Source organism: Oratosquilla oratoria, chromosome 31 (genome assembly GCF_046742065.1).
Source record: "Oratosquilla oratoria isolate Oo_2021 chromosome 31, ASM4674206v1, whole genome shotgun sequence".
Lineage (NCBI taxonomy): Eukaryota > Metazoa > Arthropoda > Malacostraca > Stomatopoda > Squillidae > Oratosquilla > Oratosquilla oratoria.
Window position 1 is genome coordinate 9936437 of NC_134807.1, and position 14977 is coordinate 9951413.

The window sequence follows — 14977 nt, forward strand, 5'->3', positions numbered from 1 at the left end:
CTCTTCCTCTCCCTCTCCCTCTCCCTCTCCCATCTCTCCCTACCCTTCCCATCTCCTCCTCCTTTCCCTCTCTCCCTTCTCCCTTCTCTCCATTCTCTTTCTCCCTCTCCCCCTCCCTTCTCCCCCCTACCCTACCCTCTCCCTCTTCCCTTTCCCCCACCCCTTCTCCCTTTTCTCCTCGCCCCTTTTCCCCCTCTCCACCTACCCTACTTTTCCCCCTTCTCTTTCCCCCCTCTCCCTTCTCTCTTCTCCCTTCTCCCCTTTCCCCTTTCCCCCTCTCCCCCGCTTTTCCCTTCTCCCCTCCCCCTTCCCATCTCAATTTCCTTCCCTCTCCCCTTCCCCCTTCCTTTCCTTCTCTCCCCTCTCCCTTCTCCTCCCCTTTCCACTCTCCCGACTCCCATCTCCCCCTACTCATTTTCCCCTCCCCTGTTCCCACTCCCATCTTCCTTTCCCCCTCCCCTCTCCCCATCTCCCCCTCCCCGTTCTCCACTACTTCCTCCCCATACCCCCTCCCATCTCCCCATTTTCCCCTCCCCTTCCCTACTCACAGCTCCCTTTTCCCCTCCCTATCCCTCTCCCTTTCCCCCTCATCCTTTCCTCCATTCCCCCAGGGGAGGGGGAGGGTCCCAGGGCACAAAGGCACAAGCCCAGGCACAGGTAATCCCGTTTTACACTGGGCCAGTTCACGTCAACTGTTGTGAATTTGAATACCTAGAAGAAGACTTTGATTGCATTTTTCTACCCTTCCCTAAGAATGATTCAACAATGTGTCTAAGATAATAAAATAACGTCGTAGCACATGGGCAAAATTATACTAATGACCACTTTCGGAGAAGAATAGGCGAAAGTAAGAAGATCCGTACATTTCGATCACTATCTGTGATTCTCTTCATCACATCTGCTGAAGAGGATCACAGATAGTGATCGAAATATACAGATCTTTTTACTTTCGCCTATTTTCCTCCGAAAGTGGTCATTAGTGTAATGTGTCTAAAAGTCGTATGATTTTAGTTTCTTTTAGTTTGTTGTTCAGCTCCTGAAGGTGTGAAGCAAAGTTAATTTGAAATGTAGAAATTCGGATAATGAAAGGATTGTAACCAAATTCGTTTTGTACTCAAACGAACGCACAAGAGATGACGGGAAGAGACGGGTTCCCTTTGTGACGTCATTACGAAATGTAAACAAGATGGAGAAATGATCTGTATTTTATAAACATCATAAATGCCTTCACTTCCATTATTCCTAAAAAAAAAAATGGTTGAAAAAAGCCCAAACGATTGATTCCGAGTACTTGTATTTATCATTTTTTTCGCATCCGACCTAATTATGGACCAAAAGGTCTCCTGTCGGCATGCTCCGCTTTTGTAATCCTTTGTAATCTTTGTAAACGCGTCTCTGACTAGATGGCTGCGCGCGCACCTTGTTTACATTTCGTGATGACGTCACGCGGGTACCCGACTATTGACCCAATGTGACGCGACCTGAGGTCACACTCGGAGACAGATTAACGTTTCATCACCGATGACCAGCGTTTCTATAATAGGGGACGATATTACGACAAAATGATGAGAGACAAAAAGGTTTTGATAAAGGAGGAGGCGCATTCACACCAGAATAAGATTGTATGGTGGCAGCCAAAAATAAATACTAAAGGAAATAGACAAATAGATGAATAGATTAATAGACAAATGAATAGATAATCAAAGGAATCGAGATAAACGCCTCGTGAGGACGTTTCGCTTGTAGACAAGTACATAGTCGTAACACACATGACTAAGATTACGACAAATTACTTGACAAAAAAAATGTAACAAGAAAAACGTCGTGTTAATAAAGCCTTCGTCTTCCCTAATTATAAGAACATAGGAATGGAGGAGACTGCAAGAGACCATAAGGCCTACACTAGGCAGTTCCATGACCCCACCTGTTATCCCTATCCATAAAGTTATCTAATCTTCTCTTAAAGCAACGAATTGGTTCAGCGCTAACTACATAGTTACTAAGTCTATTCCACTCGTTAACCAGCCAATTAGTAAACCAATTCTTGCCTATTTCCTTCTTGAACCTAAATTTGTCCAATTTAAATCCAATTACTACGAGTCCTGTCCTGTTGTCTTAATATGATGACCTTACCTACAACACCTTTGTTAAAGCCCTTGACCCATATGTCTACCTCTATTAGATCGCCCCCGCACTCTTCGTCTTTCCAGAGAGCGTAAGTTAAGCCGCCCAAGCCTGTCTTCGTACGGTCAATTTCTAAACGAGTGGAGGTGAGACGAGGCGTTACTAAACCGGTTACGGGGAACAGAGTTAAGCCAACAAGCGAAGGAGATTTGCTGACCGCAAAAAAAAAAAAAAAAAAAAAAAAAAGAGGGAAAACCTTACAATGTTAAGGTGGCTATCGCTCGCTACTTTAGCAGATGGTTTTGTGAAGGGTTAGTGGGGAACCACCTTTGTGTTTCAGCCGCGCCATCTGATAAAACACGAGCCTCAACGAGGATGAGCACGGGCGCGCGCGCGCGCATTCTTCTTATCAGGCTTCTTTCAGGCTTCGAACCTTGGCCGCTGTTAGTCTTAGCAAGGAAACGCGTATTATGTGAACAAGTTGAACACCGTCTCCATCCTAGAAACCCTCCACCCCACCCTTATATAGGAACTGTTCACACTAGCGGTTTGAACCGCGCGGAAACCGCGGCGGTACCGCATAGTAAAGGAAAAACCGCACGGTTGTGTGTGAACGCCTCCATTGACTTACATTGTACTTGAACCGCCGCGGTTCAAACCGCTAGTGTGAACAGCGCCTTGAGGACGTTCTTCTCGTAAGTGCGATGGTGGCGTCATCGGAAGCATGCTGGTCTTGTATTCGCTGAGTCATAGGTTCGAGTCCCACACTCCTACAGCTCCAACAGTTCCCCCAAAGCGCATCGTAGGGCAAAAGTGACGGCTTCGGCAGCAGGTACTCAGCGCCTCCACTTCTTTTTCCTTTTCTTTCTTCTTTTTCTTCTCATTCTTCTACTTCTCTTTTCGTCTTCTTTGTCTTTCTTCATCTTCTTCTTCATCTTCTTTTTCTTCTTCTTTTTCGCCTTCTTCCTCTTCTTCTTCTTCTTTTTCTTCTTTTTATTCTTCTTTTTCTCTTCTTCATCTTCTCTTTCTTCTTCCATATATGAATGGATGAGTAGATGAATAGATGGATGACTATTTGAGTAAATGCATAGATGAATGGATGGATATGAGTAAATGAATAGATGAATGAGTGAATTGATGAAAAAATTACAATAGAAGAATGAATGAAAGGGTGAAGAGTTGAACAAATGAATAGAGGAATGGATGGATGGATGAGTAGACGAAAAGCTCAATAAATGAACTCATGGTTAGATGGATAGAGGATTAAGTAAAGAATTGAATGAATGAATAAATTGATGGATAATAGAACGCACGAACATTCTAATACGCAGTGAGATCTACATGTCCACAACAAACAAAGAAGAAGATAGATGGTGGAGGCGGCTTCGGCCGAAGGTAGGCAAGTCCTGGCGGTGGATCCTGATCATGCCTTCCCCCCACCCCCTTCCCCCCTCCCCTTTTCCCCTCCCTCCTCCCCTTTCCCACCTTCCCCGTCCCCTATACACCTTCCCCTCCCTCCTCCCCCTTCCCTCCTTCCCCGTCCCCGTCCCCTATCCACCTTTCCTCCCTCCTTCCCCCTTCCCTATCACCCTTTCCCCCTCCCTCCCCCTCCCTCCTCCTTCTCCCTCCCCCTCCCTCCTCCTTCTCCCTCCCCTATCCACATTTCCTACTCCCTCCTTCCCCCTTCCCCCTTTCCCCCTCCCCTGTCACCCTTTCCCCCTCCTTCCTCCCCTCCCTCCCCCTCCCTCCTCCCTCCTCCCTCTTCCTCCCTTCCCCCCTTCCATATCCACCTTTCTTACTCCCTCCTTCCCTCTTCCCCCTTTCCCCCTTCCCTGTCACCCTTCCCCCTCCCTCCTCCCCCTCCTTCCTCCCCCCCTTACTCCCTCCCTCCTTCCCCACTTTCCCCTCCTTCCTCCTTTACTCCCTTCCCCCTTCCCTCCCTCCCCCCCTTTCCCTCTTCCCTCCTTATCCTTTTCCCCCTCCGTCCTTCCCCACTTCCCCCCGTCCCTCCCTTCACCCCCTTCTCCCCTTCCCCCCTTTCACTTTTCTCCCTTCCCCCTTTCCACCCCCTCCACCCCCCCTTTTTTTGGAGTTCCCCCCACTCAACGTTCACTTCATTTCCCCTCATCCTTTGACCCTCATTATTTTATTTCTTATTTTCACGATAGTGTTGTGATGATATTTTCACCTCAATATTTTTCTTATTATTATCCGCATTTTTTTTAATACCCATTACCCGCATTTTTCTATCATTGTCCGCTTTTTTTTCTATTTTTATTTTTATTTGTTTATTGCTATTATTATTATTATTATTATTATTATTATTATTATTGTTATTATTATCATCATCATTATTATTATTATTATTAATATTATTATTATTGTTATTACTATTATTATTATTATTATTATTATTATTTTTTTTTTCCTCAGTGTTTGGTCCATTTTTCTTATCTCATCGATTCGTTCCCTATTTCACTCGAAGTCTTGTTCCCTCAATGTTTCGTTCAATTTTTCATCTTCATATTTCTTCCTCCTCAGCATTTTGCCATTGTCCTGCACACTCTATCTCTCTCGCTCTCCCTTCCTTTCTCTCCCTCCCTCTCTCTTTTCCTCCCTCTCCCCCTCTTTCCTTTCCTCTCTCTACCCCTCTCTTTTTCTATCTCTCCTATCTCCTTGTCTTCCCCTCCCCTCTCTCTCGCTCTCTCTCTTTCTCTCCCTCTCTCTCTCTTTCTCTCTTCAGCTCCAGTCCAGCTCTTTCCAGGTCCCCCCCTCTTTACTTCTTACTTTCATTTCAGTTTCCTTTCAAAATGTCGCCACTCCTTTCCTGTGGTGTTTCCCCCCCTCTCCCGCTCTCCCCCTTCTCTCCCCTCTCCCTCCTCTCCCCCTCTCCTCTCCCCCTCTCCCCTCCTCTCCCCCTCTCCCCCCTCTCTCCCTCCTCTCCCCCTCTCGTCTCCTCTCCCCCTCTCCCCTCCTCTCCCCCTCTCCCCTCCTCTCCCCCTCTCCCCTCATCTACCCCTCTTCCCTCCTCTCCCCCTCTCTCCCCTCCTCTCCCTTCTCCCTCCTCTCCCCTCTCACTCCTCTCCCCCTCTGTATGCTCCTTTCCGACGTCCCGCCTTCCCAAAGCGTGCCGAGGTGTTAAGTTGGTTTCGATCGAGCTTCGCAGTAAACAGTCACGGGTTCGAGTCTCAACAGCAGCCTCCGATGACTGCCACTCGCCCCTGGAGGGATACCCTACGGACCCGAGTCACCAACCACCCATGTGAAGCAGAATTATCTCCAAAAAAGGATAGAAACGCTGGTTATCTGAGGCAAAGTATTATCATGGAGCCCCGAGTACGTAGGGCAAAGGTGACGACGATCTGGCTCGAAGTTCAGCGCCTCCTGGCGTAGGCAGTTCTGTCATTGATTCTTTTACCACCTCCCCTCCTATCACTCCCCTTTCCCTCCACCATCTGTTATTATTATTGTTGCTGTTATTGTTCATATTACTATTATTATTATCGTTATTACTATTATCATTGTTATTATCATTACTGTTTTTGTTATTATGATTATTATTATTAGTAGTAGTATTATCATTATTATATCTATTTTTAGTATTATTATTGTTATTGCGGGTTACGGCGTCCTTACTTGCGGCGAAGGTCGAGGGGATGGCGGTTCGAATCCTGCCACCGGCGAAGTTGAACCAAGGGCATTATGGTTCTTTAAATTCCACACTACAAAGCACTCTGTGAGGGGCACCGTCCTAGCCTCCCGATAGGGGGGAGTGTGGGACGTTAAACCATATCATTATTATTGTTAGTAGTATCATTATCAATATTATTACCATCATTATTGTTAATAATAATAACAATGACAATGATACATAATAGATGATAATAAATCATGATAATAAGTAATAGATAATGATAGTTATAGGTTCCTTTGAAGGTTCGAACCTCAAGACACTTTCCCCGTTTTCTTTTCTTTCTCTCTTTGTCTTTTTCTTTCATTTCCCTCTCTCCCCTCAACAAGCTCGGCAGCCATTGTGTACAGACCTACTTCCAAGTGCACTACAGTTTTCGTTAATTGTGAAGGCTCTGCTGAGCCACGCTCACACCTAATAGTGCTGAAACTTACTGTGACTTGCAGGGAACGGAGAGTGATAGAATAAACAGATAACATAGTGATATTAGGTATAAATTGAGGAAAACAATAATCATACCCACCCCCGTTCCGAAAACCTCAGACCCGCGCATGCGCAATACGAGGTGTGAGACGGCATGGGTACGTCACTCACCCATTGATGTAACGGCAAATTACAGTAAGACCCAGTGAATAACTAGTGCCGTTTCAAATTTTGGTGATTGAACATAATCTCTGTAGCTTTGAAAATTGAACGCCGTGACGGGTATCCGTGACGGTACTGACCGCTGCTGCGCATGCGCACTGCGTTCTTGTGACGTCATGACCCGTCATCATTACCCCCCTGATAAGTGTTGACGTCATCGCCTGTACTCCTACGTCATGGATTACACTGGACCCGCCACCCTTGCTGATCTACAGATGGATCTAGCCCTCAGTGAGGAGGAGGAGGATACAAACATTGAACACTGGCCACCCTTGATGCCATCGTCAAATCAATGTAGTCCTGTCTCAATAGTTCCGTCCACACCCGACGGATCCCGTCAAGCCTACGTCGCTGCCACGTCTGGCAAGCGGCATATGGATGACAACTCTGACAACGGTAGTGAGTTACACGCTCCTGCTGCCAAGACACCCAAACCCGCACCGATCCCTAATTCACCCAGGACCGACAAAAAACCGTCACCCTCCTTAACACTGCCTTCTCGGCAGCATACTGCTGCTCCTCAACCTACACCTCCAGCTTTTGCCCCCCGTGCGGATTACGTGAAGCTTGTTTTCAGAGAAAATCCATCCGTAGAAACGAAGCTTCGTTGGCTTGCTGAAGTCAGTAAAACATTTCAACTCCAAAGAAATCTCGCCGAGGTTAAGATGGCTGCTGTAACGTCTCGGTACGTATACATCGCACGGTGCCGCCAAGACATCGTCGAGCAAGTAACTGCAGGTGAATTTCTTTCTCTCATCCTTGATGTACAAGACTCCCCGGAGAGACCACGAAAATATCCAAATTACTTGATAACTCGGTACCCTACTAATGTGGATCCCTCTCTCTCACTGGAACTCTCTGGTGTTCACTCTGCCCGCCGTTTTCGTCAAAATGGCGTTCCTATTAATCGTATAGCTGTGACTTGGAACCTGACCGACCCGCCTCCTACCACTGTCTCCTTCAGTTTTCTTCCCTGCCTTCCTGACTGTGAAATACTCAAAATTAAGAACGACACACCTACGTGTTACCGATGTTGGCAGGTCGGTCATATATCTCGCTATTGTCATGCAACAGAGAAGTGCGCATGGTGTGCTGATACCCACGACTCCCGCACCTGCCTTCATCGCTCCCCACCACCACCTCCTGACTCTACCTTGGCCGTCGGTACCTCACAGCCACCCAGCCAGCCTGCACCTACCAACACCCACTGGAAGTGCCCTCGATGTAACAAGCAAGGAGTAAATGTCTGGCACGGTTGTGCCAGACGCCCTGTGACGCAATCAGCCCCGCCTCCCCCCCCACCGCCCATCTCCACACTAAATATACCTATTGTCCGTGCTTCGTCTGCTACGTCGGAGTCCGACCAGATCATTGAACTACGTAAGGCTGTCGCTACCCTCATGTCTCGCTGCAAATCCCTAGAAGAACGGTATGATACATTTGAAACACGTATAATCGATCTCGCCACCAAACAAGACTCCACAGATACAATACTCACTACTCTTGTTGAGGGCCAGAAGGCAATGATTGCCACTGTTTCCTCAATTGATACTAAATTTAATGCTCTCACTTCCCACCTTAATACGACGAATCAGAAACCATTACCTCGTTCCCCCTCATCAAATGGAGTACAACACGCTAGTCTACGCCCTACCGCCACCTCCCACCTAGATACGTCGAATCAGAAACCACTATCTCGTTCCCCCCCATCAAATGGAGTACAACACGCTAGTCTACGCCCTACCGCCACCTCCACCCACAGCTCTCGCAAAGTCAAAGGGAACCTTCAATAGTTCTATGGAGCTTCGTGTCATTTCCTGGAATGCCTGCGGTATAAGGGACTACATGAGACTTGCAGCTCTAAAGGGATATATTTATAAGAACAACCCTACTGTCATCTTTATTCAGGAAGCCTTTGTGGACCTTTGCTTGGCGAGAGACAGGCTCCTACACTCTCTGGATACGTCTCTTATGTCCACCCAGTCAGAAACGGGCTCATAACATATGTACATTCCTCGATACCACACCAGCTTCTCCGTACCTCGATCGATGCAAACATGACCTATCAACTGTTGGAGGTAGCAATAGGACATGACAAGTTACGTTTGTGTAATGTCTACTCAGCCCCGGGAAGAATAAACTTGGCTGCCTTGCCCTTACCTACGCTGCGTGGTGTTATCTACATGGGGGACTTTAATGCGCGCCATCCTGACCTGGGTGATACTTTTCAAATCCCTAACCGGAATGGACCTCGACTTTTGGATTACGTACGACGATACAGACTCACACGCTGGGATACTGGTGGTGCCACGCACTCCCGTGGAGGTACTCTGGACTACATATTCACATCAGGACTTGTAGCATCACGTGTCGAGTGCTTCCCCATCCCCGTGCTCTTCTCTGACCACATTGCCCTTGGCCTCCACTACACAGTACCTGCTACACCCTCCTCCTCTTATGCCCGCACCTGCATCCGGATACCTCCTAAATACTGTCCGACGTATATCTCCTACATGACCACTCTGCTTCCTACTTTCAACATTCATTCCCCTGATGAGTTATATTCCTCACTGGTGAAATCAACACACAACTTTTACACCCGATATGTCACCAGACCTCATCTCACCCGTAGTCCTCGGCCTCGCACAACGTCGCTTAATGACCGTGTACTTCAGGCAGAAAGGAAGGCGATGGAACATGGCCTTACCTTCCAAAGACAACCATCTCCTGCCCATCTTCAACAATATCAGACGTCACGTGACGAATTGATAGGTCTACAACAGTGTGCCCAAACTGACTCGTGGCATGCCCTTACTGACAGCATCAATCATCTTACCAGCGTAGGAACCATGTGGCACAAAATTAAAAAAATTGTAAAGAAACGACCCCGCACTGCACTCCATCATAGTCCGATGGAATATGCACAGACACTAATTGACACCTGGTCTACACAATCAAGCCTTGATAACCTCCCAACACCTGTTCAAGAAGCCCTCTCTTCCCAGGCGAACCTTCGTACTCTCCGTTTGGTAGATGCCCTGTTGCAGTCAGATAAAGAGGATGACGTACCCATCACACCACAAGAGCTTCAGCGTGCCCTCACTCGAGGTACGGCGACGGCTCCCGGTGAAGATGGGATCACATACTCTGTCCTACGTCTTCTCCACAAGGTCCCAGATAACCCACTCTTACAGCTTTTTAATATGTGCTTTCAGAGGGGTTACGTACCCAGCGCGTGGACCTCCAGTATTATAGTACCCATACCTAAACCCGGCACTGATAAATTTCGTCCCATCTCCCTAACCTCGTGCTTCTGCAAGGTGCTTGAAAGAATATTCCTCAACCGTCTGATATTTCGTCTCCAATCCAAGCTCTCACCGCGACTGTATGGTTTCCTGCCACAGCGAGGTACACACCACTGCCTTCTCGATCTCTATACCCGCCTCTCACCCACCAGTGTGGTCGCATTCATCGATCTCAAGAGTGCCTTTGATATTGCAAACAGGGACATCATACTTGATCAACTCGTGGCTTTTGGTATCAAGGGTAACTTGTTGAGATGGATAAGAAGCTACCTTAGCAACAGAACTGCTCAAGTCCTTTTTAGGGGCGCATGCAGTACCTCCAGAAATTTTGACTTAGGTACTCCACAAGGTGGCGTTCTCAGTCCTTTTCTCTTCAATGTCCTAGTTCAACCGCCTTCTTGCTATACTACCTGACATCCCTGGCACTACAATCACGTGTTATGCTGATGACATTTGCATCCACACCGACTCACCCCAGAATCTTCAGGTCCTCCTTCACTCATTCTATGATTCATCAGCTGCTTGTGGCCTCATAATTTCACCCGACAAGAGTAGGATATTCTCTACACGCAACCCTCGAACATTGCCAGTCTTCACCGTGGGAGGGAATGTTGTACCACACTGCACACAATACACTTACCTAGGTGCCCCCGTGCGTGTCACCCCAACCATACCCGCACGGCAACGTATCCATCCAATCGTTACAGACCTGCTGGATAGATTAGAGCGACGATTCATCCCTGTCAAGTGGCTTGCCAACAACGTGAAAGGAGTTTCTATCCCTGTCGCTAGGACCATCTACATAATGTTCCTACGATCAGTAATTGACTACCTTTCTCCTGCACTCTGTCAGCTCCCTAAGACAGCACTGCAGCCCCTTGAAAAGTTTCAAAACAGAGTCATGCGATTTATCCTGGCTGTCCTGCCTCCACCAGAATAGTCAACATGCTAACTGAGCTTAACTTGACCCCACTTGTTGACAGGATATACGCTAATGTCACTTACTTTAGCATCAAGTGTCTATGCTCTCCCCATCTGGCTCCTCACTACTCCAACGTCATCTTGGCGGCACTCAACCCTGATATGCCTCGGCCTCACCTTCGGCCGGGTGGACGTAACCTTATCCGTACCGTGTGTGCTGACTTCCAGAGATTGGCCATTGATGTTCCGGCTGCTGAGGTTGTACCTGAATTGCCACCCTGGCGAGAACCTCTCCCTTTCGTCTCCTTTACTCCCACGTCTAAAACGGCCCATCCCCTTCTCCAGAAACAGTTGGCCCTAGAGACCATCGCCTGTGTGTCTGCCTCAGTTCCCACGGCACACCATCTCTACGTTGACGGCTCAATGCAGGCGGACGGGAGTGCTGCGTGTGCTGTATTCTCCCCCACTCTGGAACCACCAGGGGGAGATGGGTGGATTGGCCGTCGCTTGCCCGACACATCAAGTTCCACCTACTGTGAACTAAATGGACTGTTAGATGCTGTTACCCTCCTTACTGAGAGACGTTTAAATGGGGTAATCATCTGCGACTCTAAGTCTGCCCTTCACGCCCTTTCCTCTCCAAGACCTGCTGATAACCATATAGTGCGAGATATATTGTGTCGATTGGCCTATGCACATGATAATACATTGGTTGTGTCCTTTTTATGGGTGCCATCTCATGTAGGCATCGCGGGTAACGATACTGTGGACAGTCTCGCAAAAGGCTGCGTGTGATCTCGAATTACCAGTGATACGTACCCCGCCCTCCTTACGTCATTACAAAACTATCCTGTGTTCAGCCATGCATACCCTAACAGCGAATCGTAGAAACGCCGAGCGAGCTCACAGTGTCTCCATACAGCACTATGATAACTTCATTGACACCTCACACAAATATCGTCGACACGGACTACTGGTCCGTAGACACAATATAGTGAGTGCTAGACTCCGGCTGGGTTACCGACCAGTGTGGCAGGTCTGCCAGACTGAGGATGTGTCTCACTACTCTACCTGCAAGCTGTGTCACCTCGCCAAGGCCAACACACTCGAACATTATTGTCTCGCATGTCCCACAGTAAAAGACTTACTACCACAGGGACAAGATCTAATATATGTTTGTAAATATCTCTTACAGAATGAAAATTTAGATGTACTACTAATGAGATATCCATATTTTGGTGGTTGTTAATCAATTTGAATTCTACTATGTCCCACGCAACACGTTTCTTTCTGTAACTCAATAAGTTTATATTTTATTTACCGCCACTGAGCAAAGCATTTTTACTAACTATGCAAATTCCAATGCATATATCATACTAGTATTGTATCTTGGTGGTGCACCGTATAATTATGTAATTAAGTATTATCACAATTACATAAGGATTATATAAATAGTATATTGTATTGTATATGTTATGTGACTTTTGATTTATTTATATTCCACAATGTCCTGTGCGACATTCATCACTGTAACTGCTTCAGTTTGTAAATTGCTTGCCGCCATTAGGCGTAATAAAAAATTATCAAAACCTCTCTTCCCACCTTCCTCTTCCATTCCTTTATTTCCCTTTCCTTCCCTTTCCTTCCTCCTCACTTCTGTTTTCCTTCCCCTCTCTCCTCGCCTTCCTATTATCTCAATTTCTACAAAAGCTTACAAAGGAAGGACATATTGACAGGAGACCTTTTGGTCCATAACTAGGTCGGATGCTAAGAATAGATATTTAAATGAAGAAACCGGTAAATAAGAGAATCAAATTATTGGTAGGCATGTTGCTTAGGTGTTCATCTAAATGAATCATAAAACTTCGAACTGTATTACATCGCTATCCCGCAGCAAGAAGTTTATTCCATTCAGTAACTACATCTGTTGGCGAAGCTGTTTCTACCCACTTCGGCTATTTCTCTTTTTCAATTACTCATTTGTTTCCCTTTTTTCGTTTCCCCTCTTTTACATTTCACTTCTCCCATTCTTCCCCTTCTTTTCGTCTCACTGTTTCCCCTCATTTCCCCTTTCCATTCTCCTCCATTTTCCCCTTCCTCTCTCTCCTTCCTTCCTTTCCCCTCTTTTCCATTTCACTTCTCCCAATCTTCCCCTTCTTTTTGTCTCACTGTTTCCCCTCATTTCCCCTTTCCATTCTCCATTTTCCCCTTCCTCTCTCTCCTTCCTTCCCCTCACATTTATTCCCCTTCCCTCTCTCCGTCTTTCCTTTCCCCTCACTTTTTCTCATTCTTTTTTATCTCCTTCCTCTCCATTATTTTCCCCTTCTTTTTTTCTCCCTTTCCCCTCACTTTTCCCTTTTCTTCTTTCTCACCTCTTCCTATCCTTTTTTCCTCGTTACCCTTTTCCCCTTCCTTGTCTCTCGCATTTATTCCCCTCTCTCTCATCGCCTTCCTTTCCCCTCACTTGTTCGCTTCCCCCTTTTTTTCCCTCTTCGGGTAATCTCGCTTATTTCTCCCTTTCCCATTTCTCCTTTCATTCTCCTTCATTTCCCCTCACATTCCCCCTTTCTTCCCCTTTATCCCTCACATTTCCCCTTTTTTCCCCTCACTTTTATTCCCTCTCCTCTCCTCTTTCCACTTTCGTCTCTCTCTTCGTCCTCTTCCCCCTTTTTCCCCTCTCTTCGTCTCCTCCTTTTCTTTCCCCTCTCTTACATTCCCCTTCTCCCTTTCTTCCCTTCACTTTCTTCCTCTTCTCCCTTTCTTCCCCTTTACTTTTCCCCTCACTTTTATTCTCTCTTCCATTTCTCTCCTCCCCTCTTTTACCCTTCGCCCTCTCCTCGTCCTCCTCCTCCTCCTCCTCCTCCTCCTCCTCCCACCCCCTCCCCCTCCTCCCCCTTCTCACTTTGCCTCTCCTCCCTTTTCCTTTCCCCTCACTTTTATTTCCTCTTCTTTTCTCTCTTCTCCTCTTCCCCCCTTCGCCCCTCTCCTCCCCCTTTCTCCCCTCTCTGTGTCTTCTCCCCTTTCATTTCCCCTCACTTACATTCTCCTTCTCCCCTTTCTCCCCTTTTACTTTCCCCTCATTTTTATTCCCTCTTTCTCTCCTCTCCCCTCCCCTCACTTTTATTTCCTCTTCCTTTCTCTCCTCTCCTCTCCTCTTCTCCCCTTTGCCCCTCTTCTCCTCCCCTTTTCTCCCCTTTTACTTTCCCCTCACTTTTATTCCCTCTTCCTTTCTCTCCTCTCCCCTCTTCCTTTCTCTCCTCTCCTCTCCCCTCTTCCTTTCTCTCCTCTCCTCTCCCCTCTTCCTTTCTCTCCTCTCCTCTCCCCTCTTCCTTTCTCTCCTCTCCTCTCCCCTCTTCCTTTCTCTCCTCTCCTCTCCCCTCTTCCTTTCTCTCCTCTCCTCTCCCCTCCTCCTTTCTCTCCTCTCCTCTTCGCCCCTTCGCCTCTCTTCTCCTCCCCTTTCTCCCCCTCCCCCTTTCTCCCCCTTTACTTTTCCCTCACTTTTATTCCCTCTTCCCTTCTCTCCTCTACCCTCCCCTCACTTTTATTTCCTCTTCCTTTCTCTCCTCTCCTCTTCCCTCCTTCGCCCCTCTCCTCCTGCTCCCCCTTTCTCCTCTTTTACTTTCCCCTCACTTTTATTCCTTCTCCCTTTCTCTCCTCTCCTCTCCCCTCACTTTTATTTCCTCTTCCTTTCTCTCCTCTCCTCTCCCCTCACTTTTATTTCCTCTTCCTTTCTCTCCTCTCCTCTTCCCCTCTTCGCCCCCTCTCCTCCTCCTCCTCCCCCTCTCTCCCCTCTCCTCCTCCTCCCCCTTTCTCCCCTCTCCTCCTCCTCCCCCTTTCTCCCCTCTCTGCGTCTCCTCCCCTTTCACTTCCCCTCTTTCTCTTTTGTTCCAATTCCCCTTCTTCATCAATTCTTTCATTTGCCTCTCCTTTATCTTCCGCTCGTTTCCCTACTCCTCTCCTTGACTCAATTTCCTCCTCTTGTCCTTCCGGCCCTTTCTTCTCTTTCTTCCTCTCTCTCTTTCTCTCTCTCTCTCTTTCTCTCTTTCTCTCTCCCTCCTCATTTATCAGCGCCTCCAGTCTCCCATTCAGACAGCTATCCTCTTAGATTTCCTTAATACTTTCTCCGTTGTTTTTTTTTTTTCGTTTTTTCTCTTTCTTTTTCGTGAGTTTCTTCGACTTCTTTCCTTGTTCCTCTTCGCGTTTTCTTTTCATTTCCGTTTTCTTTTCGTTCTCTCTGTCTCTCTCTCTCGCTCTCTCTATCTCTCTCTATCTCTGTCTCTCTCTCTCTCTC

General features: G+C 47.3%; 1 protein-coding gene and 1 pseudogene across 1 annotated transcript; both read left to right on the plus strand.

Moving 5' to 3' along the window:
* Nucleotides 1–6155: 6155 nt before the first annotated feature.
* Nucleotides 6156–8358, plus strand: LOC143041696 (uncharacterized). The gene has a single exon (XM_076213708.1). It carries the CDS (start codon nucleotides 6637–6639, stop codon nucleotides 8251–8253), a length of 1617 nt encoding a protein of 538 aa, XP_076069823.1. The 5' UTR covers nucleotides 6156–6636; the 3' UTR covers nucleotides 8254–8358.
* A 355-nt stretch (nucleotides 8359–8713) lies between these two features.
* LOC143041697 (uncharacterized) lies at nucleotides 8714–12240 on the plus strand (annotated as a pseudogene).
* The last annotated feature ends 2737 nt before the right edge of the window (nucleotides 12241–14977 follow it).

Bases quoted from the DNA above. Each gene is read 5' to 3' on its own strand.
- LOC143041696 (XM_076213708.1), top strand. From the start codon at position 6,637: ATGGATTACACTGGACCCGCCACCCTTGCTGATCTACAGATGGATCTA.